This window comes from Prunus avium, chromosome 8 (assembly GCF_965620075.1).
Source record: "Prunus avium chromosome 8, drPruAviu1.hap1.1, whole genome shotgun sequence".
Taxonomy (NCBI): Eukaryota; Viridiplantae; Streptophyta; class Magnoliopsida; order Rosales; family Rosaceae; genus Prunus; species Prunus avium.
This window is the reverse complement of record NC_142291.1, coordinates 33,102,908-33,119,031: the sequence shown is the minus strand read 5'-3', so window position 1 is coordinate 33,119,031 and position 16,124 is coordinate 33,102,908. Positions and strand designations below refer to the sequence as shown.

The following is a 16,124-nucleotide window of genomic DNA, read 5'->3' as shown; positions in this document are numbered from 1 at the left end:
TTCATGGGGTCACACACCAATTCAAAGGGACCTTCTACCTTGCGTTCATGGAGTCCATAGGGTCGTTTGACCCTATTGACCCCACTGTGGGTCCGTAATTTGTGAGCACCAAAGAGCTCTGCAACAATCAGACACCAAAGATAGGAAATTTATACTAATCCAGAAATGAATAAAAGGCGTTCCTGGAGAAAATAGAAAATTTAACGCCACGTTTTGGATTCAGTCATGATTCATGATCACCATTTTGGATGTCAAAGTAGTTTTCTGTCAGAGACTATGAGGAAGAGAGAGCGAAAGAGTGGCCGTGTTTTTCGGCGCATCAGTGGGGGATGTCGCCACTAGGTAATAATTAGTAATTGCCTTGTTGTCAGACCCAAAAAGGAAAAAAATTATGTGGTCATTTAATAACACTTTTTTTTTGGATTGATATAATTTGAAATCAAATTTTACTCATGCCTAACCATTAAATTGATTTTTACCTAAATAAATTTGAACTTATTTTGTGTTGTGATAAATATTGAAATTTATTTTTCAATATATTAAATAATACCTTCCCTCTCGTTCCCGCCTCTCTCTCTCTCTCTCTATTTCTTGCTCTCTCTCTGACACACAGCCCACTTTCTCTGCGCTCTTTCTGCTCTTCTTTCTTGTTCTCTTTGCGCTCTCTCTTCTCTTCTTTCTTGTTCTCTCTCTGACCCACACCCACTTTCTCTGCACTCTCTGCACTTCTTTCTTGTTCACTCTGTGCTCTCTCATCTCTTCTTTCTTGTTCTCTCTCTGACCCACACCCACTTTCTCTGCGCTCTCTCTGCTCTTCTTTCTTGTTCTCTCTCTGAACCACCGCCCTTTTTCTTCTCTGTTTCTTGTTCTCTCTCTGACCCACCGCCCTTTTTCTTCTATGTTTCTTGTTCTCTCTCTAACCCACCGCCATTTTTCTCTACGCTCTCTCTGTTTCCACACCCCACCACCCAAAAATGTTTCACTTTCTAATTAGATGTGATGGGAGAGGTCATGTAAGGTCATGACATAACTGAAAGACTTAGAGAAGCAGGATGTGTGATCTCAATTGCATACCCCAAACAGTAAGGGCTGCATGTATTTATACTTCATTCAAGATTACATCAGAGTAATGAAATCCCTATTTACAAGGCTATTTGAAATTCAAACAATACAACATAAATCACAAACAAGATTTGCACGGAAGAAACTATTTGAAAGAGTTTTAACCGAAACTAACTCTTGGTGGATAACAAGTTGACTTGATCACCAACTCTTGAAACCACAGGCAGAGTAGGACTTGGTCTAACATCCCCCCGCAAGCTGATAGGGGGAGAAGCAACTGGAAACTTGGACACCAGGAATTTGAAATGCAAAGAAGACAAGCCTTTAGTGAACAAATCAGCAATCTGATCTTGAGAACAAATATAATTCACTAGTAACTGACCACGAACCACCTTCTCACAAACATAATGGTAATCTACTTCCAAATGCTTCATTCGCAAATGAAAGACTGGATTCGAGGCTAGAGCAATGGACGAGATATTATCGCACCAAATGGTCGGACAAACAAGATGTAACTGTAAGTCACGAAAAAGAGACTTTAGCCATGACAGTTCCGCAGCTGTGTAAGCCAGCTGCTGATACTCAGCTTCTGAACTCGAGCGAGACACCGTCTTGTGTTTTTTAGAGCTCCATGACACAAGGTTGGAGCCGAAGTAAATGCAGAAACCACCAGTGGAATGCCGAGTGTCAGGAATCCCAGCATAGTCAGCATCAGAAAAGGCCGTGAGATGTGAAGAACCAGGCTTGTACAGAAGACCATGATTGTATGTGGCCTTAACATAACGAAGTATCCTCTTGACCGCCGACCAATGCGTAGTCGTAGGAGAGTGCATGAACTGGCAGACCTGGTTCACAGCATAGGAAAGATCGGGTCTGGTGATGGTAAGATATTGTAGCGCGCCAACTACACTTTGATACAAGTCTGGACTGTCATGTGGCTCACCATCATAAGCACTCAATTTCTGGCCAGAAGGAACTGGAGTTGAAATCGGTTTGGCATCCAAGAAGTGGGTACGCTTCAACAAATCCAAGGCATACTTAGCTTGACTCAAATGCATCTGATCATTCACATATTGTACTTCAACGCCCAAAAAATAATGTAGTGGCCCCAAATCCTTCATGGAAAATAAAGTTCCCAGTTTTCTGATTAAGCAATTCATTTTCTTTGAGCTATTTCCTGTCAGCAAAATATTGTCCACATAGATCAACAGAATTAAGTAAATTCCTTTGTGATTGTAAACAAACAAACTATAATCACAAGTGGATGCTTGAAATCCCAATTGAAGCAGAAACTCTGAGAACCGATGAAATCAAGCACGAGGAGCTTGTTTCAAGCCATAGAGACTCCGTTGCAATTTGCAAACATAATTAGGATATTGCTGATCAACAAAGCCAGCAGGTTGTTTCATATACACGTCCTCATTCAAAAAACCATGCAAAAAGGCATTCTGTACATCCAATTGTTTGATAGGCCACCGTTTGGAAATCGCAAGACTGAGAACAAGTCGTATGGTGCTGTGCTTCACCACAGGACTAAAGGTTTTTGTATAATCAATGCCAGGCTTCTGATGAAATCCGTTGGCAACAAGCCGCGCCTTATACCTTTCTATTGAGCCATCCGCACGTTGTTTAAGCTTGAAAACCCATTTGTTAGGCAACAAGTTCATTTGTGGATGATAAGGAACAAGTTTCCAGGTACCACAGCGCTGTAGTGCATTGAACTCTTGAACCATGGCATTCCTCCATTCCTGTTGCTTGAAGGCCTGACTAAAGCAGGTTGGTTCAACAATAGATTGATCAGTATTAACATGCAATGCATATTTAGGATTACGTTTGTGAATTCCAGATTGGGAACGAGTAGTCATTCTATGAGATGGGGCTGACTGTTATGGGAAGAAGGAGCACCGTGATTATCAGCTGGCATGGATTGGTCCAATTCACGAACTGGTATTGCCTCTTGCTCATGTGAAGATGAAGGTATTGGGGATGTCGTGGCTAGAGAATCAGGGAAAGCAGGAGTGGTGAGCAGATTTGTAGGATTAGGAGTATCAGATGCTATAGTGTTTGATTGGGAGAGGGACTGTAGTGGCAGGTATGATAATGGATTGGCCTGGGGCGATGGAGATAAAAGAGGAAAAGTAAATAATAAGTCAGGGGAAGTAGTACTACCAGTGGTTCCAACGCTGTCCAGGGAAGATGTGAGTTCCTTAAATGGAAAAGTGTCCTCATCGAATAGGACATGGCGAGACAAAAAAATTCGTCTCGTGGACAAGTCCAAGCATTTATACCCTTGATGATTCAGTGAGTAACCTAAAAACACACATGATTTTGACTTTGGTTGGAGTTTATGTTGTGCATAAGGGACTAACCAAGGAAAACAAAGACAGCCAAACACTTTAAGAGTTTCGTATTTGGGAACTTTGGCAAACAATCTTTCATATGGTGACTTATGGGACAAGACACGACTTGGCAATCTATTTATTAAATAAGTAGCTGTTAAACAAGCATCCACCCAGTATTTATTTGGAATTTGGGAATGAGAAAGTAGGACAATACTAGTTTCAACAATGTGACGATGTTTTCTTTCGGCAATACCATTTTGTTCAGGATGTTTGGGACACGAAAATCTTTGTGAAATGCCTTGAGATGCAAGATAATTTTGAAAGACATGACTTTTATATTCACCACCTTCATCACATTGAAGAGTTTTGATGGAACTGTTGAACATATTTTCGACTTGAGCTTTAAACTTCACAAAAATTTCAAAAACTTCGAATTTATTTTTTATGGGAAAAACCCAAGAATATCTAGAATAATCATCCACAAATAACACATAATAACGAAAACCGTCAACTGAATTAACTGGAGAACACCAAACATCACTCTGAACTACTGAAAGGTAATTTAGTACTCTTTCCTAAGGGACATGACTGACAAAACGTTACATTGGAAGCACCAAGAACTGGTACTTTCTTATTGGAAATTAAAAACTTGACAATAGACGAGGTAGGATGACCAAGACGTGAATGCCATGTTTGAGCTGAGACTCGAATGCCTACACACACTGAAATAGGGTAATTAAACTGTCCACCGCCACCTGAAAATGGATATAAGCCATTCTCACATCTCCCGTGGAAAAGCGTCTTCCGGGTCTTGAGGTCCTTTACAAGGAAAAAATGAGGGAAAATAAGTAGATAACAATGATTGTCTAGAGTAAACTTATGAGCAGAAATAATATGTGTGGAGGCAGAGGGACATCTTAGGATATCTTTTAATTTAAAGGAGCAAGAGTTAGTGTGTAATGTATTGGAACCAAGATGAGAAATAGAAATTCCAGAATCATTACCTACTCCACCAACATTCTCATTACCGTTATACTCTTTTGGATTAACCAAATTCTGAAGATCTGGAGTGACATGTGCATTAGCACCAGTATCAAGCAACCACTGCCCATTGGTTTGTCAATTAAGAGTAATAGGAGGCGTGGCCATGGCAGTGAGTCTCTTGGCTGGGACCCTTCCTTCATACGCAGTATTCATTCGATTGTAGCAATCTAGAGCAGGATGCCCTGGTTTCCCACAAATCTGGCATGTAATCCTTTCACCTGGACTATTAAACCTTTCACCATTGCTTGCAAAATTAGGTCTCACATTGTTGTTATAATGATTGGGGCGGGGATTGACACCTCGCTGGTTTCCAGCAACACCACCACGTCCAGCGGGAACTATTCCTCGTCCGTTGCCACGAAATCGTCCACCACGACCTCTGGCAATGACAAAAGCATTAACAGGAGCAGCCTCCACGAGGGGAGCAGCTTGCTCAGTCATCCTCCTTTCTGTAGTCAGTAAGAGCGCCTCAAGCGTAGGATACGTGATTGGAGTATCACGTGCCTAAGCAGCGTTCACTGTCATCTCATAAGCAGGTCCAAGATTGTTCAAGATAATCTGGACAAGTTCATCATCGCCCACAGATTTTCCAGCTAGGGCAAGGTTATCAGAAATAGCATTCATTTTATCAAGATAATCAGTAATCGACAAATCACCTTTTTTGGTTTGTATAAGTTCATTCCGCAGAAACAAGATGCGATTCTGGGACGTAGAAGCATAGCGTTGCTCGAGAGCCTCCCAAGTAGCACGAGAGGTCCGCTTGCTGGCCACGACAGAGAGCACAGACGGCATGAGAGAGCCATTAATCCAGCTGAGTATCATTTGATCATACTACACCCAGGTTGTGTAGGCAGGATTGGTAGTTGTACTTCCAGAAAGCTGCTGGGGAGGGCAAACAATGGTTCCATTGACATAACCCATCAGGTCCCGACTTCTGAGGACAGGTAAGATCTGAGCCAACCACAAAGGATAATTGGTACGATCCAGCTTAATGTTTACAACTGAGGTCAAGGAAGAGAAGGGGTTCATGGTGGAATTTGGGAGAGTGGTGTTGATAGTTTGGGTGGAGTCACTGTTGCTAGAGTCGGCCATGGAAGCAAAGAGAAAAAAAATAAAAATAAATGGATCTATGTCGTTAGACTGCTAGGACTCTGATACCATGAAAGACTTAGAGAAGCAGGATGTGTGATCTCAATTGCATACCTCAAATAGTAAGGGCTGCAGGTATTTATACTTCATTCAAGATTACATAAGAGTAATGAAATCCCTATTTACAAGGCTATTTGAAATTCAAACAATACAACATAAATCACAAACAAGATATACACGGAAGAAACTATTTGAAAGAGTTTTAACCGAAACTAACTCTTGGTGGATAACAAGTTGACTTGATCACAAACTCTTGAAACCGCAGGCAGAGTAGGACTTGGTCTAACAATAACAGGGAGCATCGCGGCCGTAGATTGTTTGAAAGGGGAACCGAGAGACGCAGTCAGAGGCTTCAAGCTTCAATGCCAAGAAAGCCTAAACTCACCCTTCTGAAATTGTTGATCCTTGTTTTCGTTCTTTTTTGGTTGTTCAGCCCCCTCTTTTTTACCCTTCTACCGTCTTAAATTTTTCTTTTTTTTTTCTTTTTTTTTTCGTTCTTTAGTTCTTAGAATTAGTTTCTTTTTTCAAAATTCGTAAGCAAATTTCGAGTGAGGGGCAAGAAATCCGAGGAGCTTCAACCTTCAGGTTCGACCCATTTTCCTTTTTCAGTTGAATTTTTATGGTTGTCGTGATGATTCTGTTTGGTTACAAGAACTGTAAACAAATGGTCACTGCATCTCCAAGAAAGAAAATCTTGGCGGAGAGGAACGAGCCAGTTCGGGATTCATCGGTCTCATTCTCCAATTTGAAAAGTCCGTCTTTGAATCCAACATTGGAGGATCCACAGCACATGAGTCCGAAAACCCAAAAAGACATTGATTCAAAGGAGGTCTTATGTTCCAAAAACGAACCAGAGGAGGAACATATTTGTGTAAATGCCTCTGAGGAATCTGACTCCGTTAATCTTGACCCGAGTTTCAGTCCACCACTTTCTTGTCCCAAGTCGAGTCTGGTCATTGCACCCTTTGATGCCGATCCATCTGCTCCGAAAACCAGTTATCTACCTGAGGATATCTCCATCTCTAGAAGCTCTGAAGATGTTTCTTATGCAACACCAAGTCTTTATGGGAATTTGGGCCCGACTGGTGTAGTGGAACTAGAAAGTTCAGAAGCCGAGCAGAGTTAAAATGTTGGTGCTGCTGATCACATAGACAGCGAGCCAGAAAGTAATGTAAGCATGAGGGAGGCGATGGTATTCATTTCACTAGCAGAAGAAGTTAACACTCAACTTTCTGGAGTTCAGGAGCTCCAGCATGAATCTGAAATGAGTAGTGCAGGTGCTGAAGTCTAGTCTTTCAAACACAGTCCTATTAGCTCAGAAGTGGATGCTTCATCTGAAGATGTTTCTTATGCAAGGCCAAGTCTTTATGGGAATTTGGGCCCGACTGCTGTAGTGGAACTAGAAAGTTCAGAAGCCGAGCAGAGTCAAAATGTTGGTGCTACTGATCACATAGACAGCAAGCCAGAAAGTAATGTAAGCATGAGGGAGGCGATAGTATTCATTTCACTAGCAGAAGAAGTTAACACTCTACCTTCTGGAGTTCAGGAGCTCCAGCATGAATTTGAAATGAGTAGTACAGGTGCTGAACTGGAGTATTTCGAAGATCACAGTCCTATAAGCTCAGAAGTGGATGCTTCATCTGAGAATCTTCAAATTCCATCATCTGAGGATGTTATAACTCCAGAAGAAGTTGAGCTTGCAGTTGATGAGACTGAATCTCAGGTTTCCACCGTGACTTTTCTGGGAATTGCTTCGTTGGTTTACGGATCCACAGCCTTCATTTACGGAAACAAAAGGAAGAGCACAGCCTCAAATCCTGCTATCTCTGTGGTTCAACCATCGCTGACTAAGAAATTGGATGCAAGTCCTACGGTACCATTTAGCACCGAGCACACTTTCCAGGAAAGACCCTCTTCTTGGAACTGGATCGGAGAGCCATGTCCTTCTGAAATGAGCAGCATCCAAAAGAGCTCATCGTACCACACGAAAGGACTGAAGGAATCGGATAAAGCTGAAAGACAGTAGAAGAGGAAGAACCATAGGAGAGAGTCCCTGGGTTCAATTGACTCCACCCTGGGTTCACCGTCTAATGGAAGCTTTACAACATATGAGAACAACCCATAGCCTTAATGTACATGCAAACAACCCATCTAGCATGTGAGTGTAATGTACTGCTCATTCATACTGTACACTGCTAAACTGTAATTTCGATTTCCTATAGCCTTAATTAATGTACATGCAAACAACCCATCTGTGATTCAAAGCGAAGCCCAATCAAGTTGACAACTCCATGAAATCGCTCGCCCGAAGAGAGAAGGAACCGTGCGAGCTCAAAAATAACATTTGATCCCCCAAACTTTGTTCCTTAAGAAAGTCACCAGTCTCAGGATCAATCTTGTAAACTTTAAAACCAGATGTCCTTAAATATTCATGATCATTGTAGTCAGTGTTGCCCTCCTCGAGCTCGTCATCACTTTCTTCTTGCATGTTGTGTTCTTCCTCATCATCATCTTGATGATTTCCTCCTTCCAGTTCCAGTTCTTGATCATCCTCATCATCCATGCTTCTGCGAATTTCAAAAACATCTCTTATTTGATGGATCACCAAGACTTCACTGTTGGTTGATTCAAACAAGAATGATTCGTATACCCCATTTAAACTGATTTTGTAGTCATTATGATACTCAAAGTCAATTCCATTCTGCTCCTCGTTATCATAGACTAAGATCAATTCCACTTCCACATCTCCAAATTTTATGGTGCGAGGTTGGATGAGCTCACTCTTAATATTACTAATAGCCAAGGAGTATAACTTACCAGTACTAGAAAACAATAATTGGTAATGATGTTCATTTTCATCTAATACCTGGAAGCTACTCCATGTTTTGTCTCCAGGTCTACACATAACCAACACCTTTAAATTATCAAATATTGCTGCCACCATACATTCTGAATCATTAATATCTGAGGTGGATAGCACAATGTGCCGAAAGAAAAAGCAGGTACTACACAGAACCCATTCTGTTTCTACAAACTTTTTGAAAGATGGAATTGTCTCCAATGGTGGAAGTTGGCGTAAGGCTCCTGAAACCGGGTTGAACAGAAACATTTTAGAATTCAGTCTTTTTTCTTGGATCATAATTAACCAACCTCTTGAAGAGCCATAAAACCGACTTCCATGAATTGGCTTAGGCAGCCTCAACTTGTGAACTTTGCTGCCGGCAAGGTTGGTAAAGGACAAGTACTTGCAATTTGGATCCTGAGGAAGAACTAACCAGGGCGCTTCTGGAGCACCGCGGATGTGTCCTCGCATACAAACTGAATTCCAAGACTTGCAGGCAAGACCTGTGCGAATTCAATCCCTTAAACTCAAGCGCTGTACAATCATCTCCATGATATCTTCGTGTACTCTCTGCCACCTGCTGCTGCTGCTGCTGTACTCAAAACAACTACTGGTTTGGTTTTTGTATTGCTTTCTCTTCTTATCTGAATTTTCTCTGAGTCCAAGTAATAGTTTCTTGAGCGTGAAGCAAGGGAACCAGCTGCTTAAAGAGAGGTAGTCACCCAGATTTTGATAGGCCAAAAATAGTCTCTCACTCATCTCTCTCTGTTTGACTAACAATATTTGAAAAATCAAGCTTTGCAAAAGAGTGACTGTTGAATTTTCAATTCTAGGATGCCGATGCTAGAGCTTTTGTGCTGTCATAGGGTGCATGTGGAACAATATATAGGGGTGAGCTAACCTAATTCATGAGGGAATCCGTGTATCTCAGGGAAGGGCATTGGTTCCAATCCTAATTCATCAGGGAATCTGTCTCCTAATCTATCTCCTACCAGCAACACTTGAAATTCGTAAGTGGGCCCCACAACATGTACCACCCATCAAATTCAAATTCCTCCACCAAATTCTGAACATAAAAAGATAAAAAAATAATCCAGCCCCCGAATAGGCCTGGATGATAACAATCTCAGAATAATTTTTGGGCTTTCTTTACCGCCATCAGGCCATTCCTTCTCCGCACTCTTTTAAATGCGGCCTGATGACCTTTATAAATCTACAATGGAATGGAATCATGTAAAATAATTTTTATTTATTTATAAATCATGCGTAGAAAAATGTACCAATAATTTACATATATAAAAAAAAAAAAGGCAGAAAATAATAAAATACTCAAAAAATACCCTTAATTAACAAATACTAAGAAATAAACATATTTATTTATTAAGGGTAATATGGTAAATTAAATATATTGCGACCCTAGATCCTCGATCCAAACCCAAAGTTAAATTTGTGTTATATGCGGTGTAAAGCATAATGGAAAAGCCACATTTCCAACATCTACCAAAGAACCCATCTCCTCTCTTTAGTTGGGGGTGGAAGAAGTGGTAGGTAAGTTATGCAGCAGATTAATAATTTAATTAGTTCAATTAGTAATCATTTGCAGTTGGATTAACGCCACAGTAAGCTTAAAAATCTGGATTTTCCTCTTTTCTTTTTGGCGTTTCTGTAATACCAAGCCTAAAGGTAATGATTAACAAATGTTCTCCTTGTCAAAGATAATTGGTCCATATGTCTTCATTTTGTAACCTTGGCAGCAAGGTAGAATCACATTAGAGCCATGTTCATAATTAACACCGTAACATTTTTACTTAATTACTTTTATTTAACGAGTCGGGGAGATTCGAATTTGGAACCTCTTCAAAATGTATATACAAAGTTTATAACTATGTTCTATGAGTTCCATTATTAATTCAATATGCGCAGTTGATGACTTGAGGCTTTGCTAGTAGTTAAAAAACATGAGTAAAAAGGAAATCCAACTCATGCACAACTCTACAAAAAGAGGGAAAGAATATCCTTAAAGACCTCATGGAGTGTAAAAGGGATGCTTGAATAACTAAGTCATCCTAGCTACAAAAGAAGAAAAAAAAAAAAAAAAATCTTGTCAGTTTCTCTGTTTCTTCAACTTTCTGCTAACATGACTGAAAAATATATAGCTCTTATTTAGTAAGCCTAATAAGTATCCTCAGCTCATTAGAAAGCCTAATCACCAAGTTATCTAAGCTTCTTGGTCAACTATTTCTGCCAAATGAAAAAAAAATTATGATGTGTTAACAGTTTAATCACATCCTAAGGGGGACCATAAAAAACCCATAAAAACTATATTTCATAAGATGCTGACAACCAAACATTTCTTTGCTCCCCCCTAAAGATATTCCTGCTTAAACAAAACCTTCCTTCCTTCTATCACACATTTTCTCTCTTCTTTTTTTGGTTGAATGTTCTCTGTTCTAATTTTCCACCGCCCTCCCATGCAATACCTTTATTTAGCTCTCTTTAACATGTTGCTATCATATTCCTCCATAACACACTATTAAAAATAAAATAAAAACCAGAGTTAAACCATGAGTGATAATCACAGAATTGTCATCTTTATTGGGCTTTTTCTTACTTTGACATCGATTCGAATTACAGATGGTTCCGTTGTTTCAACAGGGGACTTCAACAAGGATTTCTTTGTGACATGGTCTCCTAGCCATGTAAATACTTCAGCTGATGGCAGGACAAGGAGTATGAAGCTCGACCAAGAATCAGGTATGATCAAAATTCAAAACTTCTTTAATTAAGTTTAATATTTCTGAATTCTGATAACTTGTTTTTCATTTTCCTAGGTGCTGGTTTTGCTTCAAATCAGATGTTTTTGTTTGGACAAATTGACATGCAAATTAAACTAGTACCAGGTGATTCAGCAGGCACAGTTGTGGCCTATTATGTAAGCAGAAACCGTTTTCTTCTTCTGCTTTTTTTTTTGGTTGCTTATTATTGAGTATTAGCAGCATATATTTGATCAACTGGAAATTAATTTAATGCAGCTGACATCTGATCAACCTAATCGTGACGAAGTAGACTTCGAGTTCCGTGGAAATGTGGCAGGCAAACCATATATCCTTCAAACAAACATTTTTGCTGATGGATTGGACAACCGTGAAGAGAGGGTCAATCTGTGGTTTGATCCAACAAAGGACTTCCATACCTATTCAATACTATGGCACCTTCACCAAATTGTGTAAGCCATCTTTCAAATTAGCTGATCAGTATTTAATCTGAGTCTTGCTTACATAAGTTTTCTTCTTTAAAAAATGGACAAAAAAAAAACACGATTCTAAGTAATTTTAATGGAGAAACTTGGTGTACTTTTGCTTGTAGGTTCATGGTGGATTGGGTTCCAATCAGAGTATACAGAAACCATGCTGACAAGGGTGTAGCATTTCCAAGGTGGCAGCCAATGAGCATAAAAACCAGCCTATGGAACGGCGACAGCTGGGCGACAAGAGGCGGCAAGGACAAAACTGATTGGTCAAAGGGCCCATTCATAGCTTCATTCAGAAACTACAAGATTGATGCCTGTGTTTGGAAAGGAAATGCAAGGTTTTGCAGGGCAGAGAGCCCTACAAACTGGTGGAACAAGAACAAGTTCAGCACCCTAACAAAAACACAGAGAAGGTTGTTCAAATGGGTTAGAAAGCACCACATGATTTATGACTATTGCCAAGATAAACAGAGGTTCCAAGGCAACCTTCCAAAGGAGTGCTCTCTGCCTAAGTAATGATAAATTAAAGAAAACAAAAAAACCATTTTATTTTATTTTACCCTTTGACCCTCTACCGCTAGCGATAGAGAGAGATGGGAAGTACAAGCAAAGACCTTCTGCAATTGGAGCACAAGAAGGCCTTAACTTCACCCATTGGTATCTCTTTCTCTACATCTGTATCTCTCTGGTTCCCTCGCTTTCTGTGCAAACTAATTAGCTCACTGTCTGTGCGTGTATTTTCTTGCAGAATCCACACTACTTGTTTGTAAAAATAACTCACAGGCTTGTCAAACAAAGAAGGCTCAACCCGAAGGGAAACCCATCGGTGTTCCTGTTATCAAAAGCCAAGGTACTCGATTTGCCCCCTTTTAAATTTGGTTTCTTTGCTCTTCTTTTTTATTTGTTGTTTTTGTTAAGAATGTGGATTCTGCAAGCAAGTACAATAGAGATGCAGGTGTAGAAAGATCATTTATGTTATCGGGTCATCCTCAAGTATTCTCAAATTTGTCACAAAAGGCTTTATCGTTTCTTCAGAGCTAGTTCGTAGGATTAAGCTATGACCATTTCAATTTAAAGGAAGTTGATTTATGTATTCGTGGTAAGAGTTAAAATCTAAAATACCACTATGGCTGTGTTCGGCATATGTAGAGGTCTTTCCTTTTTCTATTTGGTAAATTTTTTCTATGTTGGCTTTGTACAGGACCAACGAGTTGATGTTTAATCCTCCACTGGGTTTATGATTTGGGTGATGTGTGCTTAATTGCTTATACGAGGTCTTGGTTATAATCAGTTTTCGGCATAACATCTATGCAGCCTGTCTACTTTTTGAAATTTCCTATGTTTTATATTTTGTTTACAAACTTGCAGATTGGCTAAGTTGTAGTGGTTTGGTTTAGAAGGATGTGATTTAAGTCTCCTGTTATTGAATTTGTCTCATTCATTTTGATGTTGTGCTGAATTTTCATCAATTAATTTTACGAGATGAGATAATTTTTTTGTGCTGCCTACTTTTTCTTAGCCCCTGAGATATTATCTTCTTCCTCGTTTGGTTTATTGGAAAGAATTTTTATTGAGATAAAAGGAAAAAAAATCATGTTTTTCAGTAAACATAAGTACTTCTTTGTTTAGGTGTTAAACCCTCCTTCAGATGGGCTTGAAATCTGTGTTCATGTTGATCCACTACAACCTGTTCATTACCTTACCTTGTAATACTGTTGCTCATATGGTTTCCTTCTAGAACTTCTACCTTTAAAAGACCATAGAGGATTTGTGCAATTTGGGTTTAAGAATATGTCCCAAGCTTTTGTTTTTTTGTTTAAATAAAAACTTAATTGATGATCAGACAATGTCAATGTAGAAGATTGAAATAGATTACAGAGCATTGTAACATTGAAACTTGAGGCTGGACTGAGATGGATGTTTCGAACTGTTTTCCCTTACCCCTTTTTTGTTGGGTGAAACAGTAGTTTTCACTTCGTCATGTACTTGAGATTCTTCAGTTGTCTCTGCTTCTGTTTTATTCATAGTGTTGTTTTCTTAGAAATAACTTGGATAATGTTGCTCATTTTCATTGCTTGTCTGCAGTTTTGAGAAAAATAAGGGACTTCTTGGGAGTCATATAAGAAGCTAATGAAAGATTAGAAAAGGATGCAAAGGTTGGCATATTGGTCCTGCAGCCCTAGCTAGATTGTTTATCCCAATTCCAACATACTTTTCAAATCGTAATTTGTGTTTACTCGTTTACTTGTATGTAGGATAATTCAAAAAACTATGATATTGAAGCGCTCACTGGAAATGAATCTCAAGTCATTGAAATGGTCTCTCTCTCTCTCTCTCTCTCTCTCTCTCTCTCTCTGTGACATACACACATACACACATACACATGCACATACACAGAGGGGATTTATAATTTATTTTGGGTGGACCTGAATTGACAGGATTTAATGCTGGGTGTTGCTGATCTTCAAACTCCCGAGGCTGTGGCTGCTGCGGAATCTGCGATTTCTGGTTATCAGCCTGTTATACCGTTGGCCGTCAGCAGTAGTGAAGAGGAGTCACAGGATAGCAGTGACAACGATAGTAGCAGTGATGAGGATGACGATGATAGTAGCAGTGATGAGGATGACGATGATAGTAGCAATGAAGAGGATGAAAGTGATGCTGAGGATAAGAAAACATCCTCTCCTGTCAAACTCAAAACACCCAAGTCTGACAAAGATAATTCGAGTGATGTTCGTAATGGCCGGTCCAAAAAGCGGCCAAAAATTGTTGAGCTTCCTTGAAATCATGTGAGATGTAGTTCTAGTGTCTCTGAGTTTCAGGAATTATCAATTTATTGTAATAGTTGGGCAAGTCTAAAGACTTACATACTGTGCGAAGGGAATATGATGAACGGTTCTGGGAGTATCTATAAAAGGTTGTTAACTGTGGTATAATTTAATACGTAATTTCTTTTCACCCGAATTTGCAGAGTGAATTCTTAGTTATTTGCCACTAGAACAAAAGAAAAAGATTACCCAAGTGGAAGACAATTCCGAAGGTAAATATGTCTTTACGATCACTCAAAGGAAAAATATTTAGAGGTCCACTTTGTATTATGTCTCGTTAGAGGGAGACTCATTCCAAGAGGGACGTTATTATTTTCTCCCTATTTTATTTGTTTCATTGAGGACTATACATGCATTGGCAAATTGACAACAAAAATAAACATACATTGACAAAATAAAAAATAAAAAGCGTTGGAAACTAGAAGGGAATTGTTATTGGCACTCCAAAATCTGTATCAGTGCATCAAATTATAGTTGGTTCATTAGATATGTAGATTAAAGCCGCAGTAAAACCACTACAGTAGAACCAAAACATAAAAATACCCTTGGTGACCAAAAGCAAGGAGTGCACCATCACTTATTTTATCAAAGGAGGCTTTGTTTAATTATTACCTAGCTATATCACATATCACCTTATTTTTTAATTTCACCTTATTAATTAGCAGGCATCCATTCCATTAATGGCTTAATCAAATCTGGATTAAGCTTAAGCTTCCTTAATTAATAAGGACGCTGCCCAACATAGTTGCCAGGAGGGTCATAGTTGCAAGTCACAAACCACCACCCATTATTATTGGTGCACTGAACCCTAGCACACCCCAGCCTAACAGAGTTTTTCCAAATCACTTGAGTATAATGCAGGCACCGCTGCCCTCCAACACAAGAGTTTGAGGTGTAGTTATAGTTAGGCTTCTCTGCCACCCACAAGTTCACAGCAGCTGTGCCTGTAAATGAGCCACTCCCCTTGGCCAAGTTCTCACCATAAGTCCCATTTGAATGCACCAGGTTGCAATCTGCAGCTCTTGAGTTGGCATAGCTCTGAGCATAGGCCTCGACGGTGCTGTCCCACATGATGTTCGGGACGCCGACTTGCTTACGTGCCACGTTGTGTGCATTGAGGTAGCCTTGCTGGGAGTTTTGGGCATGGGAGGGATGAAGCACCAGAGACACGAGACAAAGAAGTACAATACACAAAGCCATGTTGTGTTGATTTTTCTGTGTACCAAATGATTATGTAACTTATGAGGATTGTACTGTCAATGTGACAATCTTAGGCTATTTATAGGAAGAAGTACAATTAAATAACAGATTATTTATGGACCGTTAAGGGAATATAATATGAAAAGTATTTTATCAAAAGGATACATGTCACCATTTAAAGCAACCAAAGTCATCAAAAACTTCCCCCTTGGTCTTGCGTCACAAAACTTTGCGGTCACCTTCAGCTATGTGTTATATATATAGCTATAGCAAGTGGTGCATTGGTCACTACGACTTGCATGCTGTTATTTTTCTAAAAGAAGCAACTTCATTACAAAAAATCAAAGAATGAATGTGTTACTTCCAGTTTGAATTTCGTCACTTGAAAGTACTCTGTATCGCAATAT

The 16,124-nt window shown here is 39.6% G+C and overlaps 3 protein-coding genes and 2 pseudogenes across 5 annotated transcripts; 3 read left to right on the top strand and 2 right to left on the bottom strand.

Annotated features, from left to right (window-relative positions):
- Positions 1-6,261: 6,261 nt before the first annotated feature.
- Positions 6,262-7,836, top strand: LOC148292585 (uncharacterized; annotated as a pseudogene).
- A 36-nt stretch (positions 7,837-7,872) lies between these two features.
- LOC110757239 (uncharacterized) lies at positions 7,873-9,198 on the bottom strand (annotated as a pseudogene).
- Positions 9,199-10,838: 1,640 nt separating this feature from the next.
- On the top strand, positions 10,839-12,205 carry LOC110757240 (putative xyloglucan endotransglucosylase/hydrolase protein 10). The gene is made up of 4 exons (XM_021958813.2): positions 10,839-11,193; positions 11,271-11,371; positions 11,472-11,665; positions 11,806-12,205. Exons 1-4 carry the CDS (start codon positions 11,004-11,006, stop codon positions 12,203-12,205), a joined length of 885 nt encoding a protein of 294 aa, XP_021814505.2. The 5' UTR covers positions 10,839-11,003.
- Position 12,206: 1 nt separating this feature from the next.
- On the top strand, positions 12,207-14,646 carry LOC110757242 (uncharacterized). Of its 3 annotated transcripts, XM_088246261.1 has the most exons (6): positions 12,207-12,346; positions 12,438-12,539; positions 12,891-12,963; positions 13,775-13,845; positions 13,945-14,007; positions 14,128-14,646. In XM_088246261.1, exons 5-6 carry the CDS (start codon positions 14,005-14,007, stop codon positions 14,470-14,472), a joined length of 348 nt encoding a protein of 115 aa, XP_088102387.1. In that variant the 5' UTR covers positions 12,207-12,346; positions 12,438-12,539; positions 12,891-12,963; positions 13,775-13,845; positions 13,945-14,004; the 3' UTR covers positions 14,473-14,646. The 3 variants fall into 3 exon arrangements, with proteins under 3 accessions (XP_088102387.1, XP_088102386.1, XP_088102388.1); XM_088246260.1 differs by lacking the exon at positions 12,891-12,963; XM_088246262.1 differs by lacking the exons at positions 12,207-12,346; positions 12,438-12,539 and adding an exon at positions 12,548-12,788.
- Positions 14,647-15,237: 591 nt separating this feature from the next.
- LOC110757268 (pathogenesis-related leaf protein 6-like) lies at positions 15,238-15,723 on the bottom strand. Its single transcript, XM_021958846.2, has one exon. It carries the CDS (start codon positions 15,715-15,717, stop codon positions 15,238-15,240), a length of 480 nt encoding a protein of 159 aa, XP_021814538.1. The 5' UTR covers positions 15,718-15,723.
- Between the last annotated feature and the right edge of the window lie 401 nt (positions 15,724-16,124).

Coding starts and splice junctions, on each gene's coding strand:
- LOC110757268 (XM_021958846.2), bottom strand. CDS start 15,717: ATGGCTTTGTGTATTGTACTTCTTTGTCTCGTGTCTCTGGTGCTTCAT.
- LOC110757240 (XM_021958813.2), top strand. CDS start 11,004: ATGAGTGATAATCACAGAATTGTCATCTTTATTGGGCTTTTTCTTACT. Junction 11,194..11,270: donor GAAGCTCGACCAAGAATCAG/GTATGATCAAAA, acceptor TCATTTTCCTAG/GTGCTGGTTTTGCTTCAAAT. Junction 11,372..11,471: donor GCACAGTTGTGGCCTATTAT/GTAAGCAGAAAC, acceptor AATTTAATGCAG/CTGACATCTGATCAACCTAA.